At 42.8% G+C, this 16,530-nt stretch overlaps 1 protein-coding gene across 1 annotated transcript in view; it reads right to left on the minus strand.

Annotated features, from left to right (window-relative positions):
* Positions 1 to 2,005: 2,005 nt before the first annotated feature.
* The window catches only part of LOC139455574 (putative cysteine protease YraA), a 66,532-nt gene continuing 52,007 nt past the window's right edge, over positions 2,006 to 16,530 (minus strand). The window contains exons 4-5 of the mRNA XM_071237125.1: positions 8,270 to 8,384; positions 2,006 to 3,190 (exon numbers count right to left, since the gene is read on the minus strand). Coding sequence (XP_071093226.1) covers positions 3,076 to 3,190; positions 8,270 to 8,384 — 230 coding nt within the window. The 3' untranslated portion in view covers positions 2,006 to 3,075. The remainder of the gene's footprint in view (positions 3,191 to 8,269; positions 8,385 to 16,530) is intronic.

Consider the following 16,530-nt stretch of genomic DNA (forward strand, 5'->3'; position numbering starts at 1 on the left):
GACGTTAAATGTAACTTTACATATTAAGTCGGTAAGAGACAATTTCAGTCTAATTTTCATGTCTTCCAAGGGCAATGCTATTTTCGAGTGCAATATCATTTCAGAAGCTTTAGGTCTGCCATTAACTGCCCCACATAGAACATCAGGGCAGGTCTTTTTCGGTGCTTTGAGGTACAAATGTAAATTATAGAAAATTCGCTTCGTCATGAGTGTCGCGTGGTGACAAAAATGATCTTAATGTTATATTTTCTGTTTATACTTGACATAAAAAAACGTGTATAAAAGTTCTTTGTTTAAAACGTTAAGCCGACAGGGTTTGTACGTCCACGAGCTTCACAAACTGTCATCGGAGGGATTCCAACATGCACCTTTAGGACCCATAAAAGATACATAAATCTTTCATTTAGTGTATTACGAGTACAGTATGAGGTTAAATATGTCAAGGCATTTGAACACCATTTCCGTTCATATTGTAGGTACCAAATCCACCTATAGGCGCTATTTTAATTTTTTGGGTTACGATTCAGCAACTAAAAATATAACAATTTTGAAATATAAGTTCTCAATAATGACTAATGTCCCAAGGTTCAGTAAAGAAACCATTTGACTTGTCATGAAGTAGTGTTTCTTTTGTATCTGATAAGGTACGCAGTGTCAGTATCTCATTTAACAAGTTATGTTGTACTTATTTCCCGTATGACGAGTGTTCATTTGTCTTTATATCAAGTTCCGTTGTTTTCATTTTCTTTCTGACAAGTTACTTTGTGTTCACTTCTAAAAAGATGAGTTGCGTTGTGTTCATTTCCTACATAACAAGTTATGTTCCTCCATATTAACAATTTACATTCTTTTCATTTTCTTTGAGACACGTTACTGTGTTCACATCTTAAAAAAATGAGCAACAGAGTGTTCAATTCCTGCATAACAAGTTACACGTGTTGACATCTTACAAAATGAGTTACAGAGTGTTCAATTCCTGCATAACAAATTACACGTGTTCATATATTAAAAATTGAGTTACAGTGTTCAATTCATGCATAACAAGCTACACGTGTTAACATCTTAAAAATGAGTTTCAGAGTGTTCAATTCCTACATGACAAGTTACTATATGTTAACATCTTTAAAAATGAGTAACAGAGTGTTCAATTTCTACATGACATTTTTCGATGTGTTCACAACTTTAAAAATGAGTTACATAGTGTTCACTTTCTACATGACAAGTTATGTTGTGCCCAATTCCTACATGACAAGTTACTGTGATCACATCTTACAAAAATGAGTTACAGAGTGTTCACTTCCCACATGACAAGTTACGTTGAGTTTTTTGAATTCCCATATTGCACCACAGATGTCAAAGTTCCTTTAGACAATCTCATTGTTCAACACATGAAAGACAATACCTACAGGCGTTGATCTTAGTTCGATGACTGGCCCTTATTTTTTGTGTACGGACACATGAATGTATGCGCGCTGAATGCCAAAGTCCCGCGGATGATGGTTGTTATGGTGAGGTGAGGTGAATGTGTGTGTGTGTGTGTGTGTGTGTGTGTGTGTGTGTGTGTGTGTGTGTGTGTGTGTGTGTGTGTGTGTGTGTGTGTGTGTGTGTGTGTGTGTGGATTTTATAGTGCTAGCCCATTGAGGTACCATGCCATGCCGTGTGTGTCTGCTTGTTATAGCCCGTATAATGTATACTGACTCCAAGCCGACCTTGTTTTAGCCCCTTAATGCCGACTGGGTCACAACAAGTACAATCGTTTAACGTCTTTTGGAATGAAGCAGGCGGACGCTTTACCATTAGACCACGGTTGCATGTTATGGTATAAACTATAAACAAATGGCACGTACAGTGTAGATGTACACGTTTAAGTTTCTTTCTTCATGTTGCCTTTACAGGTACTTCATTTGGCGCAGATGTGTATGTTTGCGCAGGTTCAACATAAGTAAAATAAACCTATATAGACCGTTACAAATTTGACTGAAAAAGTAGACAAGGCGCATCAGTATAAATGATTTTAATTTCATAGCAAATGACAATTTGTTTCAAGAAACTTTACCACAAAACACGATACCATCGGGTATTATTTGAGTGGGTAGATTAGTCTGCCATTGCAGCTACTGACCACAGTGAGTTTAACGCCGCTTTTAACAGTATTCCAGTTATATCATGGCGTGTCAGCTTAATGTGGGAGGAAAGCCCGAAGTGATGCAGGTCTCAGACATGTACCAGTTCGATGAAACACACGAGTATGGCGCTGCCAAACCTAGAAACATAATCGGGATGAACCAGGATTCGAACCCACAATCATAGGTTTCTGGCGTGCCCAAGGGACTTAACTCTGCACAGCGAATCGCGGCGCCTTTCCCGTGTCCCCCTACTGACCATATGTGACCATGTACGTTGTTAAACAGTCACACAAATGCCCTTCATGTGCATCTGACATGACACAAAAGGTCATAATCCGGGTCCTGGGTAGAATATGTCCCCAGCACTTTATTGCTTGGCGACTAAACTGGATCAGTTGGTCAGGTTTATTGCCTTGGTCAAGTGTTTGGGACGATGCTCACAACATCAACCTCTTGTTTCTTTGGCCCTGACTCATTTACTTACAGACCGCTATAATATATAAGAAAATTGCAGACTTTGGCAACACATGAAGATAAACAAATAACATGAAACAATTTTTAACGTAAGTACACATGTAGGGTCATTTCTGTGTTAAGAAAGAAAGGCATTTTGATCAAACGTGTTGATTTTTTCCCCTTTATTAGTGTCAAGCAAAAAAAAAAAAAGATATTGTATGCAGAATCACAAATCACGTTTACACAATTATTTAAATTATAACGAAGTCATGAATCATTTCCTTGTCATTCGCCTTTAATATATATTTTAAGCGCGATCTTAAATCAACATGACATGTCCGTAATGATATTTGCGATAGAAGATGTTGATAGAAAAATCATGAAAAAGTAATTAATTGTGAATATATTAATTGGCAAAGAAACATTATCTGGGAAACATGTATGTGCTTCAATACATCCATTTTCATCATCCCGCACTAAATGTTAGTGAAATTTATTCACTGCTGAGCTGTTGCAGAATTGCCTTGCAGAAGTCAGGGAGGTCCTGTGGTATTCTCGAGGTGATTAAATTCCCATCAACCACAACTGGTGAGTCCTCGTACACAGCGCTGAAATGACAGACAGGACATGCAGAATGTATTGTAAAGATTTCCATGTCTTCTCATGTCATACGACTGATTTAATCGCAGAGAGCCGTGAGAGGACATGACCACTTGTTAGTGAGTTTGATTTACGGTCATTTGGTTGAGGCATCGCAGTTAATTCAAGGTGGTGAGGTGAAATGGGGTTTAGCGTCGCGTCCACGGATGCGGTCAGTTACTTCAAGGTCTGTCACGAGGAGGGGTTGAGGTTTGTCCCTTGGTGAAACCTTCAAGAGCCCAGTGGCGACTCCGGGAAAGAACATCTGTCCCCAGAAACCCATGCTTGCCGAAAGAGGCGACCACATGGACCGGGTCAGGCTCGGCTTAGTTGATTGCATGTCATGGTATCCAAATTCCGTAAATCGAAGCTCATAGTGTCAATCACTAGAATTTCTGGTCTGGTCTCGATTATCAACAGTCATACAGCTAGAATATTGTTGAGTGAGACGCAAAGACCAACCAGACACGAAAGCTACAAGAATAGGTGGTTCCGTCAAACCATGCGTTACGCTGCGTTATCTTAAGTTGATTATTATCATGATTATCATGGCTTTCAATGTTATTACAATGTGTATGACTGACCAGTGCTGATGCGACGGTAAATGTGAACTTACACTTCAAAGCGTGGATCATCACAAGATTTTATTTCAGCAATAAAATTAAAATTGCACACCTTTGCTTTGCTTGTATGTTGTTTAACGCCGCACTCAGCAATATTCCAGCTTACGACGGCGGTCTGTAAATAATCGAGTCCGGACCAGACAATCCAGCGATTAGATTAGATCACAGGCCGCGTCATACCAAAGATGGTACTTGTTTTTTCCCTGTCTGACGCTCGGCATTAAGGGAATAAACAATGACTGGTCGGCTCGGAGTATACTGTCTGATTGAGTTATTCATGTTCAACTGCGGCATGGGATCTCAGTGGGCTAGCACTATAAAATCGGCATCAGTCCGGTCTTGTACACTGAATATGTGCGACGTTAAACCCCATTTTACATCACCTTGTAACGTTTAGCGTGTAATGTATCTCGGGGCTCGCGTGCTACAAACCATTAAACATAAATTCCAGCTGACGGGAACACGTATCATCTCCACTTTGAGTGCTTTGACCGTGTCTAATGTTACCTCCTTAAAGGAACAACTGGCCCAAGACTCAACATAATGTTCTAATGACTGAAGAGTAAACACTCGAGATAGTATATCCGGGTCTGCACAACTGGTCGACTTAAACAGCATATATGCCATTTATAGTTTGAATGGACATTATGAAACATACACATGTCATAGCAATACAATAACACATAGCTTGGACATAAAGCTTAGTTAGGGCTGTGCCGTTACACTGGTGTAAGGTTCATGCATGTATGTACTGACTGGTCCTCAATCACATATTGCTTGTGAAGTGGTGAGTGGAGAGAGGTTTATGTCAGTTAAGAAACATAATTACCTATGGCTGTAGACGTTAATGGGCAATATAGGTGACTTTGAACAAGACAATTCAGTGATTGATATGAGCAGTTGGTGCTCACACTTTCTACCCATTTTGGGAATCGAACCAGGTCTTCGGTTTGAGCCAATGATTAAACCACCAATAGGCCTTCAGCAACCTATGATTGTCGTAAAAGGCGACTATGCCTGACGTAAAAGGCGACTAACGTGATCGGGTGGACAGGCTCACTGACTTGGTTGAAGCATGTGATCGTATACCAATTGGGTGAATCGATGCTCCTGATGTCAATCACTGGATTGTTTGGCCCAGACTCGATTATTTACAGACCGCCGTCATATAGCTGGAATATTTCTGTGTGCTAATTTGGTAGACAAGGCTGGAAAAACATGACAGCATGTCATTTGACTGTGGACCGCCCCCGTGGTCTAGTGGTAGAGCCTCCGCCCGGAGAGCGGAAGGTCCGGGGTTCGATCCCCGACCGCCTCATACCAACAAACGTTAAAAGATGGTACTTGTTGTTACCCTGTATGGCGCTCGGCATTAAGGGGCTAAAACAAGGACTGGTCGGCTTGGAGTCAGTATACTGTGTCTGAGTGGGGTATTCATGTTAGACTGCGGCATGGTATCTCAGTGAGCTAGCACTAAAAATCGGCATCAGTCCGGACTAGTACAAGCAGCCACACACACACACACGTACATGCACGTCGCTATGTAAGTGCAATAATCTTGGACGCGACGTTAAACCCCATTTCACCTCACCTCATTCTACTGTGTCTAAAACCAAGTGTTCCCTTTTTTATTTCCATCAGTATATGTCAGCCGTTCCAGTTACGAAACACGGGGATGAAAAGAACTTATCAGAACACATTTATGACCTTAGCTTGTACTGTGATGACACGGAGTAATACATCATTCATGAAGTGAAATGTCAAAATATTAAATATGAACTTTCATTAGAACAGAGCAAGACACTTTGTACTACACCTGGATACACCCCTGACGTGACTTATAAAGCTGAGAACAAGTATGTATGTATGTCAGTCTAAATGAAATATACCTCGTTTGTGAACTTCTGGGGTCCTTGTTCTTGTATCTTCCTATACGTATTCGCGGCAGGTGGAAATGTGTATTTTTGAGGATTGGGTACGAGGGAGGAATACAGACGAATTAATATGCCACATTTTAATGTTAGGTCCCCGTTCAACAAAACCTGTATTGAGGGGAGCACATTGTTTACGGGAGAGGGGGTAATACGAAATATTGGAAAGGGGGTGGGGGAGGGGGAGCGCGGGGGGGTCATACAACGAGTATTGTTTACGAGAGAAAGAGAAGACGAGTATTGTGTACGAGGGAAGGAAAAAACGAGTATTGTTTACGAGGGAAGGAGAACACGAGTATTGTTTACGAGGGAAGGAGAAAACGAGTATTGTTTACGAGGGAGGGAGAAAACGGGTATTGTTTACGAGGGAAGGGGAAAAAGGGTATTTCGTGCACGAGGGAAGGGGAAAGCGAGTATTGTTTACGAGGGAAGGAGAAAACGAGTATTGTTTACAAGGGAAGGAGAAAACGGGTATTGTTTACGAGGGAAGGGGAAAACGGGTATTTCGTGCACGAGGGAAGGGGAAAGCCAGTATTGTTTACGAGGGAGGGAGAAAACGGGTATTGTTTACGAGGGAAGGGGAAAAAGGGTATTTCGTGCACGAGGGAAGGGGAAAGCGAGTATTGTTTACGAGGGAAGGAGAAAACGAGTATTGTTTACAAGGGAAGGAGAAAACGGGTATTGTTTACGAGGGAAGGAGAAAACGGGTATTTCGTGCACGAGGGAAGGGGAAAGCGAGTATTGTTTACGAGGGAAGGAGAAAGCGAGTATTGTTTACGAGGGAAGGGGAAAACAAGTATTGTTTACGAGGGAAGGAGAAAACGGGTATTTCGTGCACGAGGGAAGGGGAAAGCGAGTATTGTTTACGAGGGAAGGAGAAAACCAGTATTGTTTACAAGGGAAGGAGAAAACGGGTATTGTTTACGAGGGAAGGAGAAAACGGGTATTTCGTGCACGAGGGAAGGGGAAAGCCAGTATTGTTTACGAGGGAGGGAGAAAACGGGTATTGTTTACGAGCGAAGGGGAAAAAGGGTATTTCGTGCACGAGGGAAGGGGAAAGCGAGTATTGTTTACGAGGGAAGGAGAAAACGAGTATTGTTTACGAGGGAAGGAGAAAACGGGTATTGTTTACGAGGGAAGGAGAAAACGGGTATTTCGTGCATGAGGGAAGGGGAAAGCGAGTATTGTTTACGAGGGAAGGAGAAAGCGAGTATTGTTTACGAGGGAAGGGGAAAACGAGTATTGTTTACGAGGGAAGGAGAAAACGGGTATTTCGTGCACGAGGGAAGGGGAAAGCGAGTATTGTTTACGAGGGAAGGAGAAAACCAGTATTGTTTACGAGGGAAGGAGAAAACGGGTATTTCGTGCACGAAGGAAGGGGAAAGCGAGTATTGTTTACGAGGGAAGGAGAAAGCAAGTATTGTTTACGAGGGAAGGGGAAAACGAGTATTGTTTACGAGGGAAGGAGAAAACGGGTATTTCGTGCACGAGGGAAGGGGAAAGCGAGTATTGTTTACGAGGGAAGGGGAAAACGGGTATTGTTTACGAGGGAAGGACAAGACGAGTATTGTTTACGAGGGAAGGAGAAAACGAGTATTGTTTACGAGGGAAGGGGAAAACGAGTATTGTTTACGAGGGAAGGAGAAAACGAGTATTGTTTGCGAGGGAAGGAGAAAACGAGTATTGTTTGCGAGGGAAGGAGAAAATGGGTATTTCATGCACGAGGGAAGGAGAAAACGAGTATTGTTTACGAGGGAAGGGGAAAACGAGTATTGTTTACAAGGGAAGGAGAAAACGAGTATTGTTTGCGAGGGAAGGAGAAAACGAGTATTGTTTGCGAGGGAAGGAGAAAATGGGTATTTCATGCACGAGGGAAGGGGAAAACGAGTATTGTTTACGAGGGAAGGAGAAAACGGGTATTGTTTACGAGGGAAGGAACAGACGAGTATTGTTTACGAGGGAAGGAGAAAACGAGTATTGTTTACGAGGGAAGGGGAAAACGAGTATTGTTTACGAGGGAAGGAGAAAACAAGTATTGTTTACGAGGGAAGGAGAAAACGAGTATTGTTTACGAGGGAAGGGGAAAACGAGTATTGTTTATGAGGGAAGGAGAAAACGGGTATTTCGTGCACGCGGGAAGGGGAAAGCGAATATTGTTTACGAGGGAAGGTGCAAAAGGTGAAGCATATTGCTTATGAGGGTCAGCCCATTGTTTGCGAGGGGTAGCACACACGGACTATTGTTTAGGAGGGGGCACAAACAAGTATCATTTACGGGTGAGGAGCACACAACGAGGACTGTTTACAAGGAGTGGGAGGTGGGGGGGAGAGTCCATTTTGACGTCTGGCCCCGGTTCAACAAAACGAGTTGTGTTTACAAGGGGGTGTACAAAATGAGTAAGCGACTTACAAGAACAGTAAGCACACTTCACTTTCTGTAAGGTGAGCTTATAACACCATAGTAGATCGAAGGCAACAAGATTTACAAGTCTCACCCAGCATTCTCCACGTCGTCTTTGATAGCATGGAAGCAAGTTGCTCGTTTCCCTTTCAAGATCTTGGCCGAGCAGAACATCCAGGCACCGTGACATATGGATGCCACTGGCCTCCCTGGCAAAGAGAAATAGATTTATTAATAATCTGTGCCGGATTCGAACAATGACAAGCGGATCCTATGGCGTTAAGAAATATAACTCTAATCAGCGACAACTTCGCATAAGTCCACTTGACACTCATTTTCTTTTTCAGTTTGAGTAAATACGCGACACGACTTTTTTGGCATAGAATAATGCATACACACTGTTTGTTTGTTTGTTTGTCGTTTAACGCCGCACTAACAATATTCCAGCTATATGACGGCGGTCTGTAAATAATCGAGTCTGGGCAAGACAATCCAGGGATTGATATCATGAGCATACATCAACCCAATTGGGATACGATGACATGCATCAACAACGTTAGGGAGCCAGACCACCCGATCCCGTTAGTCTTACGACAAGCAAAGTTGCCCTTTACGCAGGCATGGGTTGCTGAAGACCTATTCTACCCCGGATCTTCAGGGGTCTGTGCACATATAAAACAATAGTCTATACAGGTATAGGGAAGTATATTTTCAAACTGGTGGGAATTCCTGGTAAGAATTTAGATCCCAAGCAACTATGCTTGTCGCAAGAGGCGACTGAACGGATCGGAGGGTCATGTCGGCTTCGTGCTTTTAACACAAGGCGCACTTTTGACACTATATCTGTCATCACACGGCTAGACCACATATGGGTCGCGTGGTCAGGCTCGTTGATTTGTTAATGATGTCAATAACTGAGTTGTATCCTATAAAGCCTTAAAAAGGCCGCTTTATGTTGTCAGAAAGTTGATTAAATGTGAAATTACTACACACAATAGGTCCCTTTTCTGTAAAATATTACTTAATCTTGATAAGTAGCTCTTAGATAAGCTGAGAAAACTTGTCCCCTTTGTAGACACCATGTACCAAGTACAATAGCATGGATCAAGGGCCATAACTCTGTAAAAAATAATTTACAGCACTTATTTTCGAACTCAGTCTTGACAAGTTTCTCTTACATAAGTATGCACACTTTCATTCATGCAAAGTCAGTTTAGTTTGTTTGTATGTTGTTTAACGCCGCACTCAGCAATATTCCAGCAATATGGCGGCGGTCTGTAAATAATCGAGTCTGGACCAGACAATCCAGTGATTGACAACATGAGCATCGATCCATGCAGCTGGGATCGATGACATGCATCAACCAATTCAGCGAGCCTGACCACCCGATCCCGATAGTCGCCTTTTGCGGCAAGCATGGGTTGCTGAAGACCTATTCTACCCCGGATCTTAACGGGTCTGCAACGTCAGTAGTTTCTGTGAAAAGTTGTCCCCATTTTACACGGTGTGCACTTAACTGAAAAGCATGGAGCAAGGGCCATACCTCTGACAAAAATGAATGTACACCATCAATTTTCGACCTCAAGTTGAAAAGCAATGAGCAAGGGCAATAACCCCGCACAAAAAAATATTTGGATTTTCGAACTCAGTCCTGAGAAGTATCTCTTACATAAGCATGAAAACTTTCATTCAGGGAACTTCAGTAGTTTCTGAGCCAATGTCCCCTGTAGTTTTCATTTAGCTTCTAAAGGGGTATATTCATTTTTCGTTTCTTTTAAGTTTGCAATTTGTAATATTCCCTTTTCGTTTAAAGTTCTAAAAGTTGTATTAACTGGTCTTAAGCTACCCTTCCAAATATATAACAAGGAGAGGTAAATGCTCTGGAGTCAGGTTTCCAAGCCATGTGGTCTGAGAAGGCATATGTCCAAGACACCAAGTCACCAAGTCAAAATGTATTGTCTAAAACAATGGTAAGCCAGTTTAACAATTTCACACCAAGCCTCAAGCTATTAAAGTAAATGCAATGTTACATTACATATATTATGCTAAACTTTAAGTTATTCTCTGCTGTGTAGAACTGATAATTGTTTCACCGTGTGTGTGTTAGTTCATCTGTAGAAGCTCGCCTTATCATACTTGCCCATGAAGTTCAAATGTGAGCCTAGTTCTCTTTAAGTTAATTATCGTTTAAAACGTATAGACATGCAACTGTTTTTTTTGTTAAGCACTGACACATCTTCTCATCTGTTTCAGTCAATCTGTATTGTGTAAAAGAGCAAAATGAAAACAGATAAGAAAGAATGAAAGAAACCAGAATAAAGAATTAAGAGCGCAGTGTGCACTAAACTGAAAAGCATGGAGCAAGGGCTATACCTCTGCAAAAAAATGAATGTACGCCACCAACCTTTGACCTCATTTGAGATCGTGAACAGTAACATCAGAGTGTAAAATTATTTCGAGGGAACAACAGTTAAAAGGTTTTTAAAGATATATTTATTCAAAAGCAAGGAGCAGGTTAAAACAGCAACGACATGCACTAAATTTCATCATTCTTGTTAAAAAAATTCATATCCGTCGAAAACAGTTCCCGTTTGCCGAAGAAGGCGACAACGACATTTGTCAAGTTCAACTGAAAACCCCCCAACTTTCTTATACAACAAAAACCGTGTGACAGATGAGGTATGCCCTCTTGTTAAAATATAGGACACCTGTCCGTCTAGGTCCGCCTCAAAGAGATTGTTTATTCATTTCGGGACACAGTCTAAGGGACAATTTGGTTAGCTTATGAAATAATTTAGCACTGAAAACGAGGTGTTGCCATAATCTGGACAGGAGGATGGGCTTTTACAACTGTACCAATGAGGGGAATCGAACTTGGGTCCTCGGTTTATCAATCACTCGTCCCTGGGCCATTTGTTGGAGATTTTCTCGGAGATCGCTAAAAAGACGTACTTCTTGTATGTGGTGGAAGGGGTCGACCAAAGAGAATGTGTTCAAATGGATTTTAACTAAAATTGGGTCTTTCCTTGAGTGAGTGAGTGAGTTGGGTTTAACGCCGCTTTTAACAGAATTCCAGTTATATCGCGGCGTGTCAGCTTTATGTGGGAGGAAAGCCCGAAGTGATGCAGGTCTCAGACGTTTACCACTTCGGTGAAACCCACGAGCACGGGTATGGTGCTGACAAACCTAGAAACATAATCGGGGCGAACCGGGATTCGAACCCACAATCATAGGTTTCTGGCGTGCCCAAGGGACGCAACTCTGCACAGCGAATCGCGGCGCCTTAGACGACTGGGGCACCCGTGCCCACGTCTTTCCTTGAACCATGACTGACGTCAGCTGCACCACGTCGGCCTGCAACTACAAGACGGCCTGCAACTACACCACGACGGCCAGTAAGTACACCATGAAGGTGTTGAGCAACATTTTGTCGGTCGGCAACTGCATCACGACTGACGTCAACACCACCACGACAGCCGCCTGTCAGTACACCTCGACGGACTACAACTGAACCACGATGGTCTGTCACAACATCACGACGTTATGTAACTCTATAATTACCGTATGCAACTACATCACGATGGATTGCAACTACATCATGACGGCTTGCAACTTGGGTCCTCGGTTTATTAATCATTCATCCCTGGGCTATTTGTTGGCGGGGATGTCTTCTCGGAGACCGCTTCAGAAGACGTAGTTCTTGTCCGTGGGAGGAGTTGACCAATGGGAGCGAGTTCAAATGGATTTACTGAAATGGGGTGTTTCCCTGAACCACAACTGATGTCAACTTCCCCACGACGTACTACAGCTGCACCACGACGGCCAGTAACTACATCATGACGGTCTGCAACTACACCACGCAGTCTGCAACTGCACCACGACTGACGTCAACTACGCCGCGACGGATTGCAACTGAACCACGATGGTCTGTAACGTCATAATGACGTTCTGTAACTCCATAATGACCGTATGCAACTACACCACGATGAATTGCAACTACATCACGACGGCTTGCAACTGTGCCATGGAAGCCAAGAACTGCACCACGACTGACGTCAACTACACCGCGACGAACTACAACTAAACCACGATGGTCTGTAACTCCACAATGACCGTATGCAACTACACCACGATGCATTGCAACTACATCACGGCGGCTTGCAACTGTGCCATGGCAGCCAAGAACTGCACCACGACTGACGTCAACTACGCCGCGACAGTCTGTAACATCATCATGACGTTCTGTAACTCCACAATGACCGTATGCAACTACACCACGATGCATTGCAACTACATCACGACGGCTTGCAATTGTGCCACGACAGCCAAGAACTGCACCACGACTGGCGTCAACTACATGTACATCACGACTTCCTGCATAAAAGAGTACCACGGATTTTCCGACACTATAAACAGTTGGGACCTGAAGAAGACAATGAATTATTGTTTGATCTGTTGTCTGTTTTTCCATAGATCATTAGATTACTAATACAGTCTGATAAGGTATATATCCCGTTCTTCCTTTACTCTGACACAATGTTAAATCGTCCTTGCACCTATATCATGAGACTTGTCTTGAAAACTTACTGCCCGGAATGTTCTTTATATTTTGTGAGATCAAAGCCGAGTTCCCTAAATATTAGTGAGTGGGTGAGTTGGGTTTAACACCGCATTTTAACATTATTCCAGTTATATCACGGTGTGTCAGCTTAATGTGGGAAGAAAGCCCGAAGTGACTCAGGTCTCAGACGTTTACCGCTTCGGTGAAACCCACGAGCACGGATATGGTGCTGAAAAACCTAGAATCATAATCGGGGCGAACAGCCACAACTTCATACAGTCAATATTTCACTATCACCAACCATTGACACGTGCGAACTAGTTATTTGGTAAGTCCTCAAAGAATATTGAATTCACTCATAGATGTGCGCGTGATAATTATGGACATTGCACAATAGGAGCCTAGAAACACAATCACACGTGCGCCCCATATGTGCACGTGCATAATGAAATTGACAAGATGTCTCATCTTTTTTTGTTATCAAAATGATTTATTAAAACATCTACACTGTACTTCTGTTGCCCTGCTATGCTCTGTAAATATTTCTTTTGACGCTGGTAACATTAATGACGACAATTTGAATTTAATATCATCTCTTCTTTTTCACCGACAGCATCAAACACTGAGTAACAGCTGACACGAGACTGCGCGTGAATGGTGACAACGTGTGTGAATACGCGTGCAGCACGCGCTTTGCTTTGTGATGATAATGATATGATTTCGAACAGTTGACGCGCGTGCAGTACGTGTTTATTCTGTTGTTCCGTCGTGACAATGACAGACATTCGATACTGTGTTTTCTCAATGTAAAAAAATACGGGATATATTAGATTCCTATTCTGTTAAATTAAATTGAACTAGGTTCTGTTAATTAAGACAAGCACGGGCATTGTGGCACATGGGAATATATTAGGTTCGTGCGAGTGCAACGCTCACGCGCACTCGAACAAGCCGGACCAATGTTTTTGTCTCGCATATCATACAGTTAGGGGACAACCATTTGATTTTCAGTGAGTGAGTGAGTGAGTGAGTGAGTGGGAGAGTGGGAGAGAGGGCGAGAGGGAGGCAGTGGTGGTGGTGGTAAAATGGGCTTTAACGTCGCGTTCAAGATTATTGCACTTATATCGTGACGTGCAGGCGCGCGTGCGTTGTTGCGTGCGTGCGTGCGAGTGTGGCTACGTGTACAACAGTCCGTTTGGCTCCAAATGAGGACGATGAATTGCACAACAACTCAAAATCGGGAATAGTATATTAAATGTCAATATGGCACACGGCAATAAATACCCCGTACCCAACAGCGCAAACACGTACTGCACGTGCTACACAACGGTACAGGGAATGGCAGCATAAGAGGGTTCGTCTCGTGATAATTTTAATGTCACAGCCCTCGTCGTCCGAATAGCTTGTGTCACGACAGTCACTTGCTTTAGCCCACCACTTGACCAGAAGCTTGACTATATCTCGCTGCTATGTTTCTTTCTACCTTTACCACTGGTGTTATGGTCAACCATATACGAGGGGTCAGGTTTGTTAGATTTGATGATTTCACTGAGCTCTGGTTTTGCCGACCTGAAAGCAAAGGTCATATTCATCCGTTGCGGCCACGTCACACTCCTTGTAGACAGGGCCTTGTTTTCTGGATCCTGCAATTTGTGATATGATGCATTGTTCATGATAATAAGGGTCTTAGCAGGCACAGTAGGGACCAATGTGACGTTCACCTACTCCAGAAGTACCTTGCCGTTCATTTCTGTGTATTAGTCCCTATTGTCCTTGGCCTGGGAGAACACCCTGACGAACACAACCAGCATGGGGAACGATAAGTCTTTCACCTTTCCCATTGGTAACTTTCTCCCAGACTCCTTCCAGTTCCCACTGGGTACCCACTGAGTGCTGGCTATGTGAGGGGCACATAATTTACCCACGTCTCATCAAGGAAAACATGCTCATATCCTTCATCTAGGTTTCTGCTTGATAGTTAGAAGATGTCAGATCCTTATCTTTCTGTATCTGTATCCAAATGTATGCAAACGTTGCCATAGCTTGTATTTTGTCACAATTAAATCATGTTTCAAGGTATTGTCTTAGTGAAAAGTGAGTCTTAGTGACATGTACTTATTTTCTGAATGCAGTTTAACAATTGATTAAGTTAAATTGATTAATTGCACGTCTGACTTGATTTTTCTGAAAACTCTCTAATTTATCCACCCAACATGGTTTTGATATGTTCCCGCACTGCTTCGGCCATCTGCTTCGAGTCCTGTTGACAGATAACATTTTTCAGCTTGTCAGGAGACATACCAAGAGCTTTAGAAGTTTGTTTCAAGTATTTATCAATGGCATACAATGGTGTTCCATACACCTTAAAAATCAACTGTTTCACATCAGCTGAGAAGCGCATCTTGTCAGTCAACAACGACAATTACTGTGTAGCACGTGCAGTACGTGTTTGCGCCGTTCCTCCGTTCAAGGTGTCAACGTGTGCACGTAGCACATGATAGTGTCTTAAAGAACTTTCTCCAGTGATGGGAATAAAAATGACAAACAGCGGATATAGTCGAGTACAGAGTATTCATTGTCGTTTACCGTATTGACACATAATAGACTTTCCCCAATTGTTTAGTTATTTTGTAATTGATCATTTCATTTGGAGTCAAACGGACAGAATACCGATTTTATAGTACTAGCCCACTGAGATACCATGCCACAGTTCAACATGAATACCCTATTCAGACACGGTATACTGACTCCGAACCGACCAGTTCTAGCTTTAGCCCCTTAATGACGAGCGCCAGGCAAGGTATCAAGTACTATCTGTTAACGTTTTTTGGCATGACGCGGCCGAGGATATCCGCGCTATATGACGGCGGTCTGTAAATAATCGAGTCTGAGCCAGACAATCCAGTCATTGACATCATGAGGATCGATCCACGCAAATGGGATACGATGACATGCATCAACCAAGTCAGCGAGCCTGACCACCCGATCCCGTTTGTGTGTAGTCCTGTGCCATGACAGTGGAATATTTTACTAAAAGCCTTGGCAAGTCTTGATTAAACTAAACCAAATCTACTTTAATTGACTCAACAAACAGCAGAAGAGGAAAGGTTCTTTTGAACTAAAATAATTATAGTTATTTAAAAGAAATGTTTTCATAGACTAAGAAAATCAACCCAAATAGCATGTTAAATGCGCTTCGGGAATTATGTGCCCCCCGACTTTTTAAAAGCCGCCTCCGACCTTGGTGACATTAACGAACTGTCGACGATCTGAATCGAGACGAATCATGGATTCGAGCCCTCGACATTCGAATGCTTGCTAGTAAGGGAAGGGAAGCAACTCTTAATGTTGCGCATTTGATCACGTGACCATATGCCTCCGCATACATAAGAAGTGCTTAGTGCACATGACTTGGTGAGCAGTTTTCTTTTCCTCCTGGAATATTAACAAGAATCAGTATCGGGACTATTTTAGGATTCAAACCCACGATCCCAGGATTCTGGCGCGCCTACGGGACGCAACTCTGCACTTGAGTTGTGTCGTTTTAGATGACTGGAACAGCCGTGACCCAACATTTTTCCAAGGTTTAATGACCTCATTGGGTAGGTGTCACGAGTCGTCATTATCAGTCACGCAACTTATGGAATGAACGCCGTCATATAGCTGGAATATTGCTGAGTGCGGGGTTAAACAGCAAACAAACAAAGTTAATGGAACGTCTGGGCACACCCTTCGTTCACATGGGACATTTTGATGTATTGAGTGAGTGAGTTTTACTCCGCTCCAGAGGGGGG

This window comes from Haliotis cracherodii, unplaced genomic scaffold, assembly GCF_022045235.1.
Source record: "Haliotis cracherodii isolate W230 unplaced genomic scaffold, xgHalCrac1.p SCAF_11, whole genome shotgun sequence".
NCBI lineage: Eukaryota > Metazoa > Mollusca > Gastropoda > Lepetellida > Haliotidae > Haliotis > Haliotis cracherodii.